This window comes from Castor canadensis, chromosome 6 (genome assembly GCF_047511655.1).
Source record: "Castor canadensis chromosome 6, mCasCan1.hap1v2, whole genome shotgun sequence".
NCBI lineage: Eukaryota > Metazoa > Chordata > Mammalia > Rodentia > Castoridae > Castor > Castor canadensis.
In genome coordinates, this window is record NC_133391.1 from 143,930,053 (window position 1) to 143,951,979 (window position 21,927).

At 41.9% G+C, this 21,927-nt stretch overlaps 1 protein-coding gene across 1 annotated transcript in view; it reads right to left on the minus strand.

The window, feature by feature from the left end:
* Nucleotides 1-21,927, minus strand: part of Egflam (EGF like, fibronectin type III and laminin G domains) — a 159,204-nt gene that overhangs the window by 33,157 nt on the left and 104,120 nt on the right. Inside the window, exons 7-12 of the mRNA XM_074077576.1 lie at nucleotides 11,880-11,995; nucleotides 10,993-11,311; nucleotides 10,256-10,356; nucleotides 9,098-9,198; nucleotides 7,143-7,287; nucleotides 3,759-3,948 (exon numbers count right to left, since the gene is read on the minus strand). Coding sequence (XP_073933677.1) covers nucleotides 3,759-3,948; nucleotides 7,143-7,287; nucleotides 9,098-9,198; nucleotides 10,256-10,356; nucleotides 10,993-11,311; nucleotides 11,880-11,995 — 972 coding nt within the window. The remainder of the gene's footprint in view (nucleotides 1-3,758; nucleotides 3,949-7,142; nucleotides 7,288-9,097; nucleotides 9,199-10,255; nucleotides 10,357-10,992; nucleotides 11,312-11,879; nucleotides 11,996-21,927) is intronic.

Consider the following 21,927-nt stretch of genomic DNA (forward strand, 5'->3'; position numbering starts at 1 on the left):
TGGGGATGACTGAACTGTTCCTGCTTTAATCCATCTTTATGTTGTTCCCGCAAGAGTGGATTTCAATTCCTCCAACGTCAACAAAGTGTTTATGTTAAAAGTATTCTAATGTGTGTGACCCCAATTAGCTTAAGTGCGACTGTCTTGTTGGTTCAAAGCCTAGACAAGCAAGATAAGCACTGAAAGAGTTAAGCAGCTGCCTAAGCTCATTAACTCCTGCCCTGGGGCTCCTGTCTGGGGCAGGAAGACAGGGAGGGGCTCCTCAGTGCCTTAGCATGTGGATTCGAGAATCCTGTTTCTTCTGTCACAGGAGTTTTATGAAAGACAGGACCATGGCCCATTGTGAACAGTGCTGAGCAGTTCAACACTGCATTGGCTCATCCTCTACCACAGGTATCACAGAGCTCCCTGAAGGTCATATTTTGTCATTTTCAAGATCATCAGATGAGAACTAATGGTTCAAGTGGTGGAGCACTTGACTAGTAAGAGTGAGGCTCTGAGTTCAATCCCCAGTATCACAAACTAAAAATAAAACAACAATAACAAAGATGAGGTAAAAACAAATTAACTTGTCCTGGGCTGCTGTTTTTTGGGTTTTTTTTTTTTTTTTGGCTTCTCTGAACTTCTATATAAGAAAAAGACAAATGAACCATAATCACCATAATCTGGCCCAGAGCTATTAGGTGAATAAAAACACTTTCTCCAGGAATGGAAGAGAAGGGGGCATTGTCTCTGACTGGGCAGAAGACTCACTTCAGAGACTGCTAGAGAATTTAATTAAAGTCTTCTGGATTCTGTGCCAACCTGTTCTCTGTGAATTATAGCTGGTGGCCACCGGAAGTTCAGACAGAAATGACTATGGTCTCTCTTCAGCCACAGCTCTGAGAGCATGGCCCTAGCTTGCACAACCTCCACAAAGACACAGGCTTTGATCCGAGAGCCAAAATCTCACACGGCCCCACATCCCACATTTCTGTTGGTCTCACAGGAAGAGTGGGGTTCTTAGGTTGTTTTTAGATACATGTGGAAGAAATCATTTCCCAAATCTGCATTGTAACTATTTTTAAAGAGGGGTTGGGGGAGAAGATCATGAAAGCCAGCCAAAAGTTTCCTAGCAATGGCATTTGAGGTCCACTGATGAGGAAAAGAAATCCTACTTGGAGGTAAACAGAGACCAGACAGGGTGACAGCAGAGGAAACAGAAAGATTGTGAAGCATCCGAGAGACAGAGAATCAGACGCGCCTCATTCTAAAGGCTGAAGGTGGATGGTGGCACCAGCATGATGTTAAGATGCGTCCCACGAACAGTAAAGAAATGAGGGACCATGAATGGGAGCAGAGGAGGAGTTTGCTTTGACTCAATTTAAGCATAAGGTGACTGTGCAGTCTACTGCTGGAAATGTCCATGGCCTTAACAGAAAGGAGAGAGGTTCTCCAAGTTCCCAACCCTTAAGTAGGAAAGAACAATACAAATACAGGGAATCTATGAACTGAGATGGGAAAAATATGACACCTTTATTTTCCCTGCCACTAACCGAAATTCAGTGTTTCCTTCAACTTTTTTTTTAACTCCTTATTGTTGTCTTGGTGCTGAGGTTCAAACCCAGAGCCTTGCTAAGCACACACTCTACCACTGAGCGACACCCTCAGCCCATTCTTCAACTAATGAGGCAGGGAGCATACTTCTATATCAGCAGTTCTCATGACTTGTGACCAACAAATCTCACAATTGTCACATTCCATTTGCTGCAGATATCCTAAAATATCATTTCTGCTCATCACTACTTTGAAATAATGTAGTTATTTCACCCACCATTAAATAATCCTGGCTTTCATGCTTTATAAAGAAGCAATATATTATTATAATGTCAAAACTTTAAAAATGTTTTAGAGCTATATGTCAATAGAATTGTTTCCCATTATAATGCAGTGTGTATTATTTTGTGCTTGACAAAACAACATTCCAAGGTCCATAGGTTTAATCAGACTACAAGGGGTCCATGGCACAAACAAGTAAGAATTCTTGGTCAACTGAGAAGAGAATCTTAGTGATATAGTCCCAGAGAGTACGGAAGGTTGGTACAAAGTGAAGAAAAGGTTAGTTCTGCAGAAAAAAGCTTTCAACTCTGAGCATGGGAGCAAAAGGAGTGATGGCCAGGTCATGCAGACACATAGCTGGCAGAAGTCATTGTCAATATATCCAATGGCTTTTATGGCTACCTGCTATATAGTGGCTGTTGTGTAGGTTTGGGTTAGAAGATGGCGAGGACCAGAAGAGAATCAGACGCCTAAAGAAGAGAAAGAAAGCAGACACCACTGGGTGAGGCATATTAAGGAGGCCATGACACTGAGTCACCTCCCTATTCCCCCACCCCAGATCCAAAACTCAGGCCTATTTTTGCCCCTACAATCTGTCAAATCTGTCCATGTCTCTACCACCACTACCTCCTGGACCGACCATCATCACCTGTCACTAGGACTATTGTGATCCCAGCTCATCTACAAGGACCACTCAACACTTGTGGCTATATACAGCTAGAGGATCTTTCTTCAGACACAAACTAGATTATGTACCTATCCAACTCCCATTGGAAAAAGCCTGGAATGTCCTTGCTCCTCTCCTCCGTCTTCGAACTTACTTTTGCTTTGTTTTAACTTCCTCAGAAACACTTTCCCTGTCCCAGAGCATAAGCGCTCCCTATCATATACTTCTTTGTAATGTTTATCCCCAATTGTCATTTTGCATTGACTTGTACGGACTGGGCTGGGATTTTGCCTGACTTAATCATTACTTTATCTCCAGCAGCGGCATTGCAACTAACACTAAGCAGATGCTCAAATAAGTATGTATTGAGTGAAGGAATGAGTCAGATTTAATAAGCTAAAGCAAGACCCATAAATTGCACCCCCCCAATGCAGGTTGAAGCCCTAACCCCCAATGTGTTGGTATTTGGAAATAAGAGCCTTAAGGAGGTAATTAACATTACATGAGATCACAAGAGTGGGGCCCTAATCCAATCTGATTTATGTCCTTAGAAGAAGAAGAGAGTGGACACACAGAGACACAGTGGGCATGCACACACAGGGGAAAGACCATATGAGGACACAGCAGCTAGACATCTGCAAGCCAAGGAGAAAGGCCTTGGGAGAAATCCTGACCTCGAACTTCCAGCCTCAGCAGAACCTCAGCAAATACATTTCTGATGTTTAACCCACACAGTCTGTAGTGCTTCATTGCGGTGACATTCCTAGCAAATTATCACAGTCACTGAATAAATAACCATCCTTAGAATTATCTACCTACTGCCTTCAGTGATTGAATGAATGTCCTCATTGCTTTAAAAACAATCCTAGTTGTCTGCCTATTTTGGATTGGTTATTTAACATTTGTAGGTCCTGGTTTTTTCATCTGTAAAATAGGTATAATAATAATTTTTACCTTCTAGTGTGATGTATAGATGAAAAGGCAGACAAGAAATTGTGTGTTGGTTTGCCCAATGAGCCCAGGTTAAGTTTCGGAAGAGGTCAAGCTGGCAGCAGGACACAACCAAGGGCTTGGTGCACCATACTGCTTCCATCCCCTGGTGCTTGGCCTTAGGATCCATATGTCTGCATAGCACCAACGTGGGCCCATTTCTTCCCTGAAGTATTGCATTAATCAGCTTCCTAGAACTACAGCTGGGTTGCTGTTCATCAACCTGGCCCAAACCACAAGGCAGCCCCACAAGTCCCTCCCAGGTCTCTTTGTAATCACTTACCCACGTCGGCCCCACTGAGGGCTTTTCCCAGCGGCCAGGGTCTCATGTCAATCTTCTTCCCATTAACAGCAAGTGACTGCACACAGCCTTGGAAGCCACGGTTTGTCCCTGTTGCTCTTATCAGCCAGTAAGCACTGGGAGCCCCACCAAGATAGAGAGGTGTTCGGAAGGTAATTTTACTGTACTGGCCCTTTGAGAAAGATAAACACTATCTCACTAACATAATCAAAAGTCGAAACACAACAGAATTTGATGGCCATGGTTAAGAGGTTAAGAAGTTACAGTGATGGACTGAAGGGCTGAGTTTCTAGAAGGGGACTTTGGAATGCCTGAAAAGGGATGAAGAAGGTCAGAGCCAAGACCTACCCAGCAGGTACTGGGTTACCAGCATTCAAAAACAACTTTTCTCTTTCCAGTTCTGACATCAAGTTATTGTACCTTGGATGGGTCATAGGGCTGTTCTGTGCCCCCAAAGGTGACAATACTAATTTTGTATCTATGTGGGCTAGCATCTCCCTTTTTACTCTCTGAGCCACCTTTACACTCCAGGCTGCAAGGAACTCTGGGGGAGAGGATAATTACCCTACAGATTGTGTAGCCAAATATTTTGAAACTCACTTATGGGTATGACTTTTTTTTTTTTTTTTTAGTGTGATTACAGTGAGGTAGGGAAATTTCCAATCTTAGAGCAAGCCACAGTCTGGATTGTAAGCATGGAGGTTACAAAACACAGGGTTGAACATTAGGTAGGACAAAATTAAGGCAACCTTGGTCATTCCTTTTTTTATTGCAGAAATATCTCATTCATTCCGGTTACAGAATAAAAACGGAAGTTAGGGAAAGGCACATTGTCAACACTTATAAAATCTCCAGAATGTAAACAAACATGTATCCTTTCAGCAACTGTTTCTAGCAAGTATAAACCCTGTATTATGTTATCTTTTCTAATGAACAGATAAGAACCATTTGTAAACAGTAGCTTGAACAGCACATATAGTACTTGCAGTGGGTTTTAAGGATTCATTGTCTGCCAGCCACTGGACATCGGCTTTCATGAGATGAATGAAATGCTTTCTTGGCTTTATTTCATCAAGAGTCTTAGAATTTGCTTCTTCTGGATCCCATCTTCACCCTTCTGGTCTTGTTCCCTAATCCCAAACCACAGCAAGGCACCTATAGCTCAATCCCTTTCTAGAACATTAAGTGTATTGTAGGAGTGAGTGGCTTTTTTTGAGGTGCCCTGGAGGCTGGCCTTTATCTTTCTCTGATGAGGTTGCTTTCAAGTCCCTAGAGCCTGCTTTGCCTGCCTATGAAGAGTAATGGAAGTGATCTGGAGTTTGCATTCCCCAAGGATAGCCCTTAACAGTTTGGGATAGCTCTGAGACATAATTTACACTCCAGCGCTTCCCTGTGGGACCAGGTTGAATCCATACTCTGAAGAACTGCTCCTAAGATTTCACTCTTGCTGATTTCCTCCTCTTGCCTGCCCAACTTCTCTCCCTTACTAGTCTCCCCAGGGAGCACTTTCCAAGTACATCCTATGCACAAGACTCCTCACCTCAGGCCTGTTTCTGGGGAACCAACTTAAAATAGAATTACTGTCTCCCAAGAGAGTTTATTAAATCTTCTGCATCTGTGGGCCTGCCTATGTGACTTTCTCAGCAAGTCCCAGTAGTACAGAGGCAAACTTCACTCTGCAAACCAATAACATTATATGCTTCTTGCAAATAAATCTTCTATCTAATGATGGAGTAGAATATTGGGATTAGAAAAGATATGAAAACTCCTCCAATCAAAGCTGCTATTGGTTGTTGAATTCTTTGTACATCTCTATCAATGATTTAGGTGAGTTACTTCTTGAACACCCCTAAGGACAGGGAACCGTCCCCTTGAGATAGTCTGCCACACCTCTGTACACTTTTATGTGGTTAGGATCCCTAGTCTTTAGCCTTAGGGGACCACAAAGCAAATCCTTCCTCTCCAAGACTCTTCCTTTGACTCTATGACAAAAAGCCACCATCCATGCCTTCTTTTTCCCTGCTCTAAACTAAACAAAGCTCCTTCAGTAAATCATCAAAGGGATTCCAAGTCATCCTCTTATTTGGATGACTGCTCCTTGAACATGCTCCAATTTGTCTGTGGTCCTCTTAGAATGTCATCACAGATATGAATGTAAGCCTTTTAGAGGACTAGAAGTCACTATGAGCATCTAGAAAAAGAAGTCATTCACCCTTCCTAGATGCTTCACCTCTATCAGCGCAGTCCGTGCTTTCTGTAGCTTACTGTTGTTACTGCATGGCCCTGTTTGTTCATCTTTATTGAACTTCCTTCTATAAGTCATTTTCATATGTGCTATTTCTATTATAGCCCACCACCCTGTCTTTATGTTAACACTTTGGATCTAAGTTTAAAGTTTCTTTATTTCTATCAAACTTCATTTTGTCATGTTGCTACTATCATTCTGGGTTTTATATGACCCTGTCTTTTTCCTCCCTAGCAATATGGGGATCAGTGATCACCCCTGAGTTGGCATTCACTAGATTTGAATTCTTATTGTTTTGAAACCATTGGGATCCAAATTAATAATTTCTGTTCCTTAAGGAAAATTATCTTTTCCTTATTTTGGGGGGGGATGAGAAAGGTATAGATTGTCCTTTATATAACATGTCTTGCCAGCAAAGAATAGTGGAGAGCCCAGGCAGGGAGGAAGCTTGCACATAACAAAGGCTGTCTTGCTACATTTTCCCTCAAAGAATATAGATACCTGCCTGCTTATAATTATAGGTGTGGTTCCTTGGCAGGCTGCTAATTCAAACTGTTTATTCTAAACACAGTCCTCAAATTACCAAGAGTATAACAAATATGTGACTACCTCAGTGATTTGCTGAGTGACTCAGAGTTAAATTATTTGACCAATTCCTGCATTGCTGGTTCCAAATAAGGCAGAAAAGCAGAGTACTCCAAGTGCATCTTCCACAGCTACCTTCTAATGTCACCATGTTGCAGCACTCCTGCCTTTAAAGCAAGCTTTGTGTTGACACTAAGGATGGGTTCTGTGCTTCCCACATGGGCCTTTCTCAACCTCTGTCTTTGATGCCCTTGTAGAAAGAACATGTCCTTGCGTATAAGATATGTACCTGTGCACCCAGCAGCAATGAGGCCCCATGTTCAAGGCTTCTCCTCAGTAGGTGTGGGGCGGATGATAAGGCCAAGCAGGAGTCCATCAGAGATCAGTTGTGTGAGATTTCTATGAAAAATGGGCTTCCTGGAGCCCGACCAGAACTTGCATCCTGCCATTCTGCCTCGGGTCTCTTCAGTGAGACCCTCTCAGGATACTAAAGGTGGGTGCTAGTTGGGGTGGGGAGGGTGTAAGCTCACACTCACCTGGGACTGGCCTGTCACCGGGGTGCCATTGTTCAGTTGCAACAGCCCATTTAGCCCATCTCTATAGAGTGTGACTGTATGCCATGCCCCCAGTTTGATTTTGGTCTTACTTAGGATGATAGCAACCCCAGTTCCACAATTAAACCTGTGGGAAGAGGAAAAGGGAAGGAAGATGCTAGGATCAACCAGGTCAACATGTTTTCAGACACCATGAACATCACAGTTCCTGACACTATCATTGATCTGTTCAGTTATGTCTCTGATATCAAAAGTCATTTAACTCCATGCACGGAAAAAACAGATGCATCTGCCCTGTATGCATCTGCCCACTTATCCTTAATCTGCCATGGAGGCATTCAATGGAGGGTCTTTGTAACCTCATCATCTCTGCTGCTCAGAAGATGGTGGGAAGCTAAGGCCCACTCTTATCCAGAGATTGCCAGATGCTGAAAGCAGATTTGAGACTGGGAAAACTGGAGCGTGATCCCCTCTGCTTCCAGGGATTTCTCTGGGGACTCTCCTAGCTCTCAAATGACAGGCTCTGTGATATTAATAAACTGTAGAAATCCCAGTCTTTACACCCATTTTGGCAAGCAGGCTAGCCTGCCATCTGTGTTCTGCCAGGCTCACATAAAGGTAGGGTTTCCATAGGAGGCTCTGGGTTGGGGCCAGGAGGGGGACAGAGAAGTATGCTCTGATGGCTACATTATTGTTTTTTCCCCCACCTTCTCCATGCCCTCCTTAATGGTCACTACATCTGACAGGTAGAATTTTAGTCCTTTCTAGTCAACTTCTAAACAGCCACTATGCCACTTCCACATGGATCCTGAAGTTGCTTCTTGTAAAGGAGGCATGATGGGAGTTGTCAGTATTAAGATTTGTATCATCTGCAGCCCACTTCTCATGGCCTCCTTTTCTCTCAGACCCTTACTAGGGTGGGATGAGGTGGACAGGCTTCATGAAGTTGGATGTCAGCATCGCTCAGTAAGAACTGTGGAGCCTAAGTGCTGCTACCAGCCAATACATGCCAGTGCATCTGTCCCTTCTGATCCTGGGGTCACCATCAAACTTCCAAATCATCTAGCCAAGGATGGGGGCCCATTCTGTAGCCCGAATGGGATCCTGAAAAGTCTTCAAGTTAGCTAAAATATTTTTTGTGATGAAGTAATTTAAAGAGACAATGACAGTTGATGTTTTTGAGTGCTTGCTGTGGGGAGGCACAGCTCCAAACAGGGGTATGGACGAACTCGTTTAGTCCCCTTCATATCCCTATGAGGAAATGCTGGATTGGAGAGCTCACACCCTTTGCAGAAGGTCAGGCAACAGGAAAATTGGCACCATTAGGATCTTAGCCAGTGCACAATGGAGAAAGTAAAGGCTGATGCCTATTGGTTACTCACAAACACACTCCTCCATACAACTCTTAACATTATCTAAAGGTGGCTTCCAAAGTGTGCTGGGGAAGAAATGATCTGGGCAGAAGATGCAAGCCAAAGGTTTACCACAGCCCTTGGGGAAGGTATGGATAGGTTTTAAGCCTTTGTGAACCCTTAGGAAGTTGTAGGCTCCTCTCTGCCCACGATGGCCAGCCACCAGTCCTAATTGCCACAAAGGAGCCTAGGAAAAGATTCCAGCCTTATTTCTATCACATCCACTAGAATTCCAGGAGAGAAGGGGTTTGACCTCTGACTCACTGCTGCATCCCCACCATGGGTGCTCCAGATATATTTGCTATTGAATGAAGGAATGGTGACAGGGTTCCAAAACTCAAGTTTCAGAGGTTACCCTTCAATCCTGACACTCCAGCATTTAGGAAGCTGGTCCACACTCATCTTCTACACATTATTTCTGTATCTACTGGAATCTGCCTGCATCTATCATATTCACACAATAAAGGGTAAATATAATATCAAGTAGAATTTTTAAAAAACAGAAGGGCTTTTGACAGGAGTTACCTGAACTGGAGGGAACGTCGGATGACAGCCAGAGACATGAAATCCCCTCTTCCATGTTCATTCTCCCCACAGTAGAGCAGCAAGCCATCTTCTGCCTCTGCCTGTGAGTACACAAACAAAAGCCACATGAACAATGACCACCTCCTCTGCCACAAAGCACCATCTGGAAGCACTCATGAATACCCAACCTGAGCATCCCCCTGTATGGCCCTATTTATAAAGCAGCAAGCATGTCGACTCTAGTTAATTCTCAGATCCCAGTCCCAGATCGTTTTCATTAAATAGAGGCAGTAAGTGAGAGAAGGGTCCAATCTCTGACCTGTTCTTTACTTGGCCTTATGCATGCACCTGCAGAGCCTCCCAAAATCCATGTGTGCAAAGCCCATGGTCACAGAGAGCACATTGCTTGTGCCCACCAATTTCTATTGTCACCAAACAGCATTCTATTTTTTTCCCTTCTTTTTTTTTTTTCTTCTGCTATTCATCCTTCCCTCTGGGAGGTATGCAAATTTGTTTCTTTCCTTCCATCAGGATACTACAAACAACCTAGCTGAGAACCACACTGGCTGGGTACAGATAAGGATGTGCAGTCTTTTGGACACTCAACTCTGTGTCTGTGACCTCAAGAGGGACTTGTTTCCAGACCTCCAAACCTTTTGCTTCTTAGAAGATACTGAAATGAATCACATTAAGCTGGCCACTAACTGAATTCTTATTTGCAGTTGATTCTGAACACAGCCTTCACTGGGCTCTCACAATATGCTGGGGATGTGTAGAGTACAGTTTTCTAGAGTTTCAGTGATAGCCATCACAATGAACAAAGACATCCCTGTAAAAGGGATTTTGGAATGGGGAATGCATAGCTACTTCTGAAATCCTGACCAGGGAGGAGTCACTAATGCGTTGGATGCCAACATTCTCACTGGGAACCTTTGGGTCATGCATGGTTGGTAATATACAACACTCCCCGCTCTCTGTGTACACCTGATTGTTTTCAATGTGCCCACTGTTCCTGCTAGATCTTGTGAACTAGTTTAAAGACAGACTCCGTGTTATATCGAACCTTTGATGGCTCCCCCTGCCTCTTGTGTCCTCTCCCCTTATTTTTGATGTGTCAAGGTGTCCAATAAGCACTCGTCAATGCCTAATCCCTCTTACCCTGAATTCCAGAGTGATTTGAAATGCCTGATAGGAGTTTTTCAGCGGCTCAAAGGTCACATAGGAGTGACCAAAGAACTGAGGATACTGTATAACAACATCTGAAAAGAAAAATGACAAGATAGAAAGCCATTTCCTCATTTCTTCAGAAGCAAAAATCAATACGAATCATTGCCTGATGTCACACAGTGAAAACTTTGCTAATCTGTTAAACTTAACTTTCCTTTCTCTGCTTTTTACACCTGCTATTCTCACTCGTGGGGACTTGGAACTTCAGAAATTCTTTGGAAAAATGTGAATTTTTCAGAGATTGGTACTGACTTCCCTAAAAAGAAATCAATGCCCATGAGACCACCACCACTCACTTGCCAGCTACACATTTGTGTAAAATAAGCAGGCCCAACTATTATCCTTCTTAGCCCTGCTGCCCATGTCTAGCCTGCCTTTTTGGTAGGGATGTGACAATGGTACAGATCACCTCCCCAGGTGCCCTATAGATAATTTAATGAGTGCTAAGATGACATGTTTGACACGCATAGACATAGGACAGTTCTCTCACTAGGAGCAATGGATGTTGCTTCTCACTTTGCCTTGTACAGCTGATTTAATGACCAACATTAAAGGGCCTACCCTACAAAAGGGACTAAAAGAAAACTATACTTGCATCAAAACACTGCCCTCTGGCTCTCCATAGGGCCAACCCACCACCATGTTCTTCCCTTCTTGAGGGGGCCTACCTTCTGAGCAGCCCTCGCCACCTTTGCCCAAGTTGCAATGACACCGGGAGCCCCCCCAGGTGTAGTCATTGACACAAAAGCTGTCCGCAGAGCAGAGGGCTTCATCACAGGACATGTCAAAGAGCCTGGACACCATGGCCACACTGCTCTTCCCTTCTCGTTTGACAGGAGTGGGAGGGACAGCCACCATGGTCACAGGGACAGATGCTGAGGTAGGTGGAGCATGCTGGGAAAAGGTCTTTGGGTTGGACAGAGACGTCATCTTGGATTCTACCAAGAATTTCTTATTCCCTTCTTTGGTAGCAGGAAGTGGTTTAACCTAAAGCCAGGGAAGGAAAAGGGTTTAGCATAAACACAGAGTGTGGTAATGAGACTGTTTCATTTGTGGTTCTTACCTAATTTTCACATCTGAAAATGTGGCCACTGTTAATAGTTTGAAAACTCCTGGGATACAGGTGAGGTAGAAGCACTGACCCCAATTGATGGATGAAGTACCTGAGAATCCATGAGTACCTTGCCTGTATTACTCAGGAAATCAGTGGCAAAGTTGATATTATATGACTTAGTCTCGTTACATTATTACAAAGATTCATTACTTTATCAAGAAATTGTTCATTTCCTTAGAATGCCTGATTTTATTAAATTTCGCTGGTGGGAAACCTGCATGTGTTTTTGCTAGAGGGGCAGGGGGCAGGGGGCAGGAATAGAGGGCAGAGGGCAGGGGGCAGGTGTCTCTACACCTCAGCCTTCATGCCTCCCTACTACTAGTTTATGACTGCCTCTCCCCTGCAGCCTCAGAGGGGAAGCAAATGGGCCAAATTAGGTGTCAATGTAATCGTCTTGTTCAGGAAGAAAACAGGAGCCCCTGGGTTTAAGAGAAGAGCTACCTCCTCAAAGGAGATATCCAGATCTAGGTCGTCTTCAAATCCATCGTCATCCTCACTGACTCCAACGTCGGTGATGTAACGAGGTCCATAGCGGCCGCTTCCTACCTCCTCAGGACCTTCACAAAGAAAAGCAGCACATTTTCCGTCAACTTAGGACATGGCTCCATTTTCCATCCTAACTCAGCCACATACAGAGCTTGCTGAATGCCGGCTTGTGTTGGAAACATCAAAGGAATTCAACACAGAGGAGAAAGAAAGCATCAATGAAGGAATAGGGAAAATGTTTCTTTTCACTAGTATCCAAGAAAATGCCAATCACTAACAGAAAAAACTGCCATTTTATACTGACAAGACTGGAAAAACAGGCCTGGCATGGTGGTACACACTTGTAATCCCAACTACTCTGGAGCCAGAAATAGGAAGACCACAGTGGGAGGCCAGCCCAGGCAAACTTAGTATAAGACCCTATCTGCAAAACAAACTAAAAGCAAAAGGGCTGAGGACATGGCTTAGGTGATATAGCACTTGCCTAGCAAGCACAAGGCCCTGAGTTCAATTCCTACTACTGCAAAAAAAAAAAAAAGGACTGGCAAAACTGTGAGTTAGGTAGTAAAAAATATTACAAGGAATGGGCTCTGCAGGGACTCTCTCACCCTGACATTGGTCCTGTAAATGGGAGCAACCACTTTGCTGGACACTTGGAAATAGTTAAAATTAAGTCAAAAATGTTTATACTTTGACCTAGAAGTCCCAACCCAACCTACAGAACTGACAGAACTCATTCATGTGTGTACTTACAGATATGAAAAACAAGTTCATAACATCAGAATTTGTAATAGCAAAAATACCCAAATTCATTATTTATAAGAATACCCTGAATGTTCATCATAGAAAATGGATAAATTATAGAATGGAGTGCACGCTACACGCCATTCTAGGAATGCATAAATGAGCATTTAATGCACAAACGTTTCATCTCATGTGACTTAATGCATAAGATGCAAGTTTGCAAAAAAAGTCACCCACTTTGATGCCATGTATATAATAAAAGTCAGCAGCAAGTAAAATTTCATGTATTATGTAGGGATATTATATATGTAATTTAAACTCTTTTAAGAAAAGTAAGACAATGACAATCACAAAAGAGAGATGTGAATGAGGTGTGACAGGCAGGGGCCTTATGCTCATATTATATATGAATATTACATATTTATATAATGTTATATAACATATATGTTTTATAAATGTAAAAAATATATATTTATATATATGAAGTATTTCATTAAAAGTTCCTTAAAACAAGGAAAAGCAGTTATAAAAAACACTTCACATCCATAAAGAACTAGCACTATGTGGCATCTTGGGGATCAACCATTCCTGTCCATCTTAGGAGGACAATAATCAGAACTATGTTCAGCAAAACTCCTAGGGGACAATACGAGCCATTGTCCTCTGGGAGGGTTGACAGATCAGCATTCTTACTGAGTTGTCATTCACAAAGTACACATCACACCACCAGGAGCTGCATCCTTGAAAAGCGTGCCCCACTTCCTCACAGTGGGCTTGGGGTTTGTGTGGGCACAGGGACTAACTGGGAGCTGAGTACACCAGGCACCAGATTCTGGGGCAGAAACAACTCTGTCAACCAGAGACAGACTTTGGCAGTTGCTAACGCCCATTAATTATTAGATATTCAGTGTTTGGACAACTGGCGAAAAAAGGAAGATGACATTAAAAACATAAACAGTCGGGCATGATGGCAGATAACGGTAATTCCAGCACTAGGGAGGTTGAGGCAGAGGTGGTCCCGAGTTTGAAGTCAGCCTGGACTACATAGTGACACCCTGTCTCAAAAATAAACACAAAACCTATGAACTAAACTTCATAAAGATAGTCCACTTTTAAAATCAGCTACACCAAACACCTTTCTCACAAAAATAAAACCACTCACCTTGTCTTAGTTGGTTTGGACTACTAAAACAAAAATAGCATAAATTGGGTGGCATATCAACAACACTAACACTTTTCCCTTCCAGCTCTGGAGTCTCAGAAGCCCCAGAACAAGGCACAGCAGACTGAGTCAGTGTCCTTCACAGACAGTGCCTGGTCTGTGTCCTCACATGGCACAGACCTCAAGCCTCAGACATGAAAGCACAAACCCCAATCATGAGGGCTTCATCCACATGACCTAATCACTTCCCAGAGGCCTCAGCTCTTAAAACTATCACATAAGGGGTTACAAATGTGGAGACATTTGGACCATAGCACTATTCTCAGCAAACCATCAAGCAGACTGAAGATGGACTGGAGGACAAGCCAGAATGTCATTGTAGTCAAGGGGATGCTGTTGACCATCCAACTCCTACTGGACCAGAAAGAGACAAGAAATGTTGTCTACAGATGATTCGGACGTAGGGAGGAATGAGCCATTCTCGGGTGTCCAGGCATGTCTTACTGGAGAAGCAATAACACAGGGGAGGTAATGCTCTGACCCCCACCACAACTGCACTGAAAATAGCCCATTCATCAGCTGAAAATTCAAACCTTCAAATGATGCCTGATTTCTGCACAGATGTGTGTTCTCTCAAGAAATCTGCATGCAGCACAGCTGTATGCCAGATGTCTTCACACAGAAAGCAAAGAGACCCTTGGAAAGAGCTCCCTCCTCTCGTTTCTTTTTAGCCATCTCCTGGCCTCTCTTTCTTTTCTCTGTCCCTTCCCCACTCTCCATTTCTATCTCTCATGTGTTCATAGTTGATGGATTTCAGAAGAAAGCATCTATTTGGTAGTAAAAGAATTATATAACATACATAAAGAAAGTTGGTTTGGGTGTTCTCCCTTGTCCTGTACATAGTCTTGACACTCTCGAACATATTTGAATCAATGTTAAGTTTCTCTTCATCTTCATCTTATGGTATCCTATCTGCAAAAGTATCTCCAGTGTCTATTGCCTGCAAGATAAATTCTAGACTCCTTGGACAAGAATTCAAGGATCACCACTATAAAAATTCCTCTTTTTTTCCTCCTTCTTTCCCCATCATCATTTTTTATTGAATCCTAATGTCTCTCCCCAACTTAACAAAATATATTTCTAAGCCTTTCAATAATCCTGCAAAGTAAGTATGATTAATTCAATTTTGCTGAAAAGAATACTAAAAAATAGCTAAAGAAATACTAAAATTTTGCAGAAAAGAATATTAAAATAGCTAAAGAAGCTAAGAGAAGGTAAGTAATTTGCCTAAAATTGAAGACTTTGTGACTGACACAGCTTAGTTCAGATCCAAAGTCTATCCAGTTGCTTAAATTCTAGTTTCCTGTAGTACAAGAAGTCACTGTAAAAGTTGTTCTGGGATTTGAAACATTGAAATATATTGATCATTTTCAGTGGGCCAGAAACTTTTCATCCATTGTTTCTATTAACACTCACAAAATCTCATGAAATTGGTATTATTACTCCTATTTTACCAGATGGAGATAGACAGAGAAATAAAGTAACTTGCTCAAAGGTAAGCAGGTAGTAAACAACAGGGTTACGTTTGTCTTTGGTCTCTCTTTTGACTTATAATGACTCCAAATTGTGTTTCTTTTTTTTCTTCTCTAAAAGCCATATTTATGGCCAAATTGGTCTACCAGTTGTCTCCTTAACATACCTTCTGTTTTCTGTCTAGCCCATATCTTGTATTTTCTTATCTCAAGGATTTGGTTAATGTTCTTCTCCACAATGCCACTTTGTTCCTTCTCCTATTTCCTTATATATAGCCTGTCCATCCCTCCAGTTGCTCTTCATTCTTTGCAGACAGAGCTGAATGTGTAACATAAAGACCCAAATCAAGTGACATTTTAAAAACAGAACATCAGACTCTTCTGGGGGAAAAAAAAAGATAACTCCACAGAATATGGAGAAACAAAGATCCATTGGCCATTTCATCATATTCTCCTTGAATAGACCTAACCTCCTCCCTTTTCTGATCTTACCTTATCTTGAGCTCAGAATATGCTTGATGACATCAGTGGATGTCTAGGGTAGTATTTATAGCTTCTGGATGCCCAGGCTTAGAATACTACTCTTGTGTTTACCAAATCAACTGTGAATCCTGTAAGGGCAGAAGCCTTATTTTAGACTTCTTGATATGCCTTCCCTTTTTCCATGTATGTGATGGTGTACTCATCAAAGGCCTAGACCTCTCTCAGGCAAAGAGGACAGTCCCTACAATGCTGCATATGATAGAGACTATCTCTACCATGTCCTGGCTCAGTTGGCCATCCCTATTTAAGTGAAGAACTAACTGGAGAGGGAGCTTTACATTGTAGGAGTCTGACCCCAAGACCAAAGACACTCTCTCCAAACTGCCTCTAATCATGCCTCTTTTTCTAACTCAGAACTAGAAGTTTGGGGATAGAAGAGACCTTAGACTCCATCTGGTCCAAACTTCTCATTTCACCAATGTGGAAATTGAGGTCCTAGAGGACAACTGACTTAACACTAAGGTCATACATCTCACTTAAAACTAAGGTCATACATCCCAGACTTGAACTAGATCATATGGCCCTTACTTCAATACCCATAATACCTGATCATAAATATGTTTTGGCATCAAGTATCTGAGCCAAGCTAGAGCCTGTTTTCAGAAAGACCTAGACTATAGAGAAGCTGGGGAGGAGTGTAGGTAGCCAAGGTCTCTGGCTGCCTGTTCATCTGCCCTAGGAACTTGTCTATCCTGAATGAAACTCCTTACAGAAAAAGACCATGAATGTATTGCCATAGCTATGATGTGAATGGAAATAATTCTATCTTCTCTGCTCATTTTGACAAGTAAAATAAGTTATCCAATGGGTACCCTCAAGAATTGTTTCTGTTTAGACACGTTGAAACTAGAGGTTTTTCAGTTTGGGAAAATAATGGATATGAAATGAGGGTGTGGAAAGGAACATGGAATTACAAGGACTCAGAGCCAAGGAAATGTGTCACTTTCACAGGAAGATCTTAGAGATCAGCCTCCATGGCCAGTCTACTTTACAGAGGAGTAAACTGAGGCTCAGAGAGACAGCGCATCTGGGGCAGAGCGGATGTAGAACACTGGACTCTGGATGTTGCACCTGAGTCCCTTTGCAGCATCCCAAACTCCCTGTCCCTCGTCATGACCCAGACTAATAGTCTTCCCATTTTTACTAGGAAGAAAATGAGCATAAAGAGGACCAGGCAGAGCAGGACTCCAAGAAGCTTGGAACTGAAGCCCACAGATCTTATTTCCTGATGGTGCTGGGTGATAGCCCCTCCACCTTGAATCTCAAACCTGTATTTACAGGAAGTTTTTCTTCTTTCTTTTTTTTTAAACCAACACTATATTTTAAGTGAGCACAGAATGTACAGTCCAAGCCAGTGATAAGAATTCTCCCAGTAGCCTGGGGTTATTGTAATTAAAGTGCATAACTTATCTCTTTCTACTTGGCACTTTGTTAATTAAGAAAAGAGAACATTAAAAAGGAGACATTTATTAGAACCAGAATAGTCAAACCACAGACTGAATGCAAAACAAATTCAGAGGCTATTCCATTATGAGAGAAAATGATAACAAAATACAAATTTTTGTTAGTAGATAGAAGGACAACTTTTATTTAAAAAGTCTATATATATATTTGTTTTTATAAAGAATTATGGGTTTCTATAAACTGTGAATTTCTCTGATTTATAAACATATTATATTTGGAAATATCTCTGGCCACAGGCCCAAACAGTTGAGAGAGGAGCACTAACTGTTCTGCGATCTTACGTAAATCACTTACACTTTCTGGGTCTCATGTTTTCCAAAAAATGTAAGGACCAGGATTAGATATCATGACCTATAAGATCCTTTCTGGGACTAACATTTATGACCCTAGAATTCACACTGTTGACTCAGACATCTATAACATCACATCTATCACATCAGGCAAGGTTGAAAAAGAAACAACTAGAAACAAGGTACTTGGATGAAAAAGTGAAAGGACTTAGTTTCATATAGGGGTTGGAGCTTTGCGTTTCTAAGTCGTCTAGAAGATGCAATCTGTTGTCTCTGATCGGAATCCATCTTCATCTGACAGGCTCAAGTTGTACCTTCTCTTAACAGCTCTTGGCAACAATGAGGGAGAGAATAGTTATTCCCACTCAGCGTTCCCATCATGATGAGAGAGTCTCTCCAAGTTCTGGTGGATTCTTGTGCAACCTTTCCCTTTACTACAGAGATAGAGGCAGGGTCCAAGCTGCTGGGTTGGAAGCATTAGGTCATGTTTCTGAACTGAGATAAGCTAATCTACCAAAGGACCTCGGGGAGGGGGAGCAATTGGGAGCAAATGTGGTCCCTCCTGCCTTTCCATTTCCACTGGAAGTAAAGGAAAGCAGTGGTCTGGGCAGGTGTGACATCTGTGCAAACAAACCCAGGCCACCCCTCATGTGTGTTGTCCCAGAGTCTACACTAAGGAGAGGGATATTTGCAAGCTTGTTCTTGGCTCTTAGAGTAAGCCAGGCCTTCTACCCAGTCTTTAGCAGAAGTAAGGATGGCTTTGATTCTTTTGGGCATATATGTAGGAGCAGTATGGCTGGATAATATGGTAGTTTTATATTTAGCTTTTTGAGGAGCCTCCATACTGATTTCCACAGTATCACATTAATTTATAGTCCCACCAGCAGTGATTAGAAGCTCTTTTTTCTCTCACATCATCACCAGCATTTGTTATGATTTATTTTCTTGATGATAGTCATTCTGACTGGGGTAAGATGGACTCTCAATGTAATTTTGATTTACATTTCCCTGATGGCTAAGGATGTTAGCTTATGTGTTTATTAGCCATTTGTACTTTTTCATTTGAGAAGTGTCTGTTCAGTTAACTTGCCCATTTATTAAATGGATTACAATAGAGACACCTGCACACCTATGCTTATCATGGCACTATACACAAAGCCATACTATGGTATTAGCCTAGGTGGCCATCAATGGATGAATGGATTTTTAAATGTGGTACATATACACACAATGGAGCTTTACTTGACCATTAAGAGGAATGAAATTTTGTCATTGCTGGAAAACAGACGGAATGGGAGATCATCATGTTAAGTGAAGCCAGTCCCATAAAAATGCAAGTATCACTTGTTTTCTCTCATTTGTTGAAGTTGTGGTGGGGGGGGACAAAAACAAAAAGTCATGAAAACAGAGAGGGGACTACTAGGGAAGTGGAAGAGAAAGAGAAGAGGGGAAGGGGAAGTGGGATAAGAGGGAGTAATGGAGAGGTGAATATGATCAAAGTACATTGTCTACGGAAATGTCACGATGAAACCCCTTAATACAATTAATATCCACCAATTAAAAAAATAAGAAATAAGAATGGCATTTGATTCCCTGTCTGCTAATTGTGTTGTTTTATCTCTCATATGATTCTGAAAGTGGACGAAGAAGGAAAGTGATGCTAATTGAGTCTCCACCAAATGCCAACAGCCATCAGAGTAAGAATGGTTGGAGAGAAGGAGCTCCCCATGAGATAAGTCAGAGACAGAAACTGGGTCATCTCCTCAGTGATTTTGTTCAAGAATTGGTTGATTAAATGGGGTACTGGGGTTTGAACTCAGAGCCTCATACTTGTTAGGCAGGCACTTTACCACTTGAGCTACTCCTCCAGTCCTTTTTTGTGTTAGGTATTTTTGAGATAGGGTCTCGTGAACTATTTTCCCAAGCTGGCTTCAAATTTTGATCCTCCTGATCTCAGCCTGCCAAATTGCTAGGATTAGGTGTGAGTCACTGATGCCCAGCTTCAAAATTGCTTTCTAAGGCTAGGTCCTTTTTGTATGTTTTCATGGATCTCTGCTTTAGAGCATTATGAGCTGCAAACACTTGTTTATTTGTGTGATGACTTCATACATAAGACTTTCCCCGGGATTGCAAAACACTTGAAGGAAGTAACACCACCTATTTTGGTTTCCATTGGACCAAGAAAACCTCACTCACTCATGGAATACTGTAGGAGCTTACAAAATGTTTGGGAAATAGGAAAAATGACAGTTCAAACACAATGCAAGTACACACCAGCAGCCTTTCATTCTGAGCAAGAAGGTCAGGTGTAAGCATACCACACAGAGCTTCAAGCCTTCGGATAATCCTTTTCTGGATCTTGAGGAAATCATTCTGCAGAATGTTCCTAGACAAGAATCCAAACCCAGAGCTCTTGCTGGAGCCAGGGTTCCAAGTGTCTCCTTTACATGAAGTCACTTTGGCTTGGGCCATCTGTTCAAGGGAAGTCAGCCCTGTTATTCTGTCTAAAAACGACTGAACTGGTTCAACCATGGCTGAGGGCCTCAGTGTGATAATCTCTGCCTGACTTTGGGATGGTAGATATTCCAATATCAACTCCTTCATCTGACTCCATTGTTTCCACTATGGAAGTTAAATACTGGTTTCTGGGGGAGTTATGAAAGTTTGGGCCTCTGAGCTGCAAGGGGAAGTCCATTGGAACTCCCATTCCTGTGACCTGGTCTTGGGCAATGAACGCGGCTGTGAAGGCTGGAACTGCAGAAGCTAATGCACTTCTAAGTGACATAGATGGTCATCAAAGAACTCAATGAACAGGATCTTCTCTGGGGAAATACTGTGACCGAGTGCATGCTGGGAGGATGTATCATGACAGACCAGCTACATGACCTCCAGAAGGTCACATGAGGAAGGCCAAAGAGCAGCCTTAGCAGTGCAGGACCCAGAGGGCATGCAAGGATCCTCCACAGCTTCCCTTTCTCCTCCTTCTCCTCCAAACATCCTGCCTGAACCATTTCCTTCCAGTCTGAATGAAGTGAACCAATATAGGGCTATGTTTCTACTATGGTGGGATCTGCAGAACTAGATCCAAACTAAGGGATTATGGACATTTCCTTGATATTTACCAGAATAATGGGAACAGAAAGACAGATCAATAACATAAAACTAAGTTCTTGTGTTCTATAGCACAATAGAACAGTTTACAACAATTGTTATGTATTATATTAAAATGAGGAATTTAAAAGTTTCAGAACACAGAATTAATGAAGGAAGTAGAAATGCTGATTGCTCTGAGTTGATCAGTGTACATGGTAGACATATATCAAATTATCACACTGTACCTCATAAATATGTACTAGTATTACATGCCAATTAAATAAATAAGTAGAAAGATATGCAGCCTAAATAATAACTTTTTTAAACACCTTAGTCTGAGCTGGGAAAAAAACCCTGAGGATAGGTTAAAAATAAGAGATATATGCTTAGATATAAACTGACAAAAGTTTGACAGTATAAAGAAACAAACTTTAGGACTCGAGAGTCTTTGTAGACAAGAAATTGGGCAAGTAAAGAAACACCTGGTGCTGAAATGCACAGGCCAGGAAGAGACTTATCCAGATTGTATCTGGCTTAGTATAGCAAATTCAAAAGGCAAAGAAGTTCTACCTTCAGAGGGTCTGAATTAAAAAGAATTAAGATCATGTAGAAATATCATTTTGAACTGTGTTTTTTAGGGAAAACCTCTGATATTCAATAGCACAATATATATTAGGTGGTAATCTCTAAAATGCACAGGAGAAATTTGCTGAATAGTTCTAAGGAACATGTTAATTATCAATCCTTCTCATTTCCTGTGGTTTCCTCTGTCAAGTTTAATCTCTGTAGAAATGCCATTAGTCAACTACAATTCAAGTTGACACTTTTTAATTTTTAATGAGAAGCAGGAAAAATCTAGTCATTACAATGCTCTATATTCCTAATACATCTATCAATTCATTTGGTAACTTCTTCTTATAAATGTATCCAGAAAACAATATTTTCCTGATTTCCTTTTTGTCTTTGCCAAAAGGAAGCTCCAAGTTTAGTGATATCCAGGATTTAAGTTACTACCTCCTCTCTAGTCTTGACATAACTGTGTCTTCTGCCACTATGAGGTTTCTTTTTTTTCCCCTTTAAATTTTAAAATTAGGATAAGACTGTTGTATGGGAGGATTCACTGTGACAATTCCAAATAGGCTTATATTGTTCATTGGTTAGATCACCCCCACCGT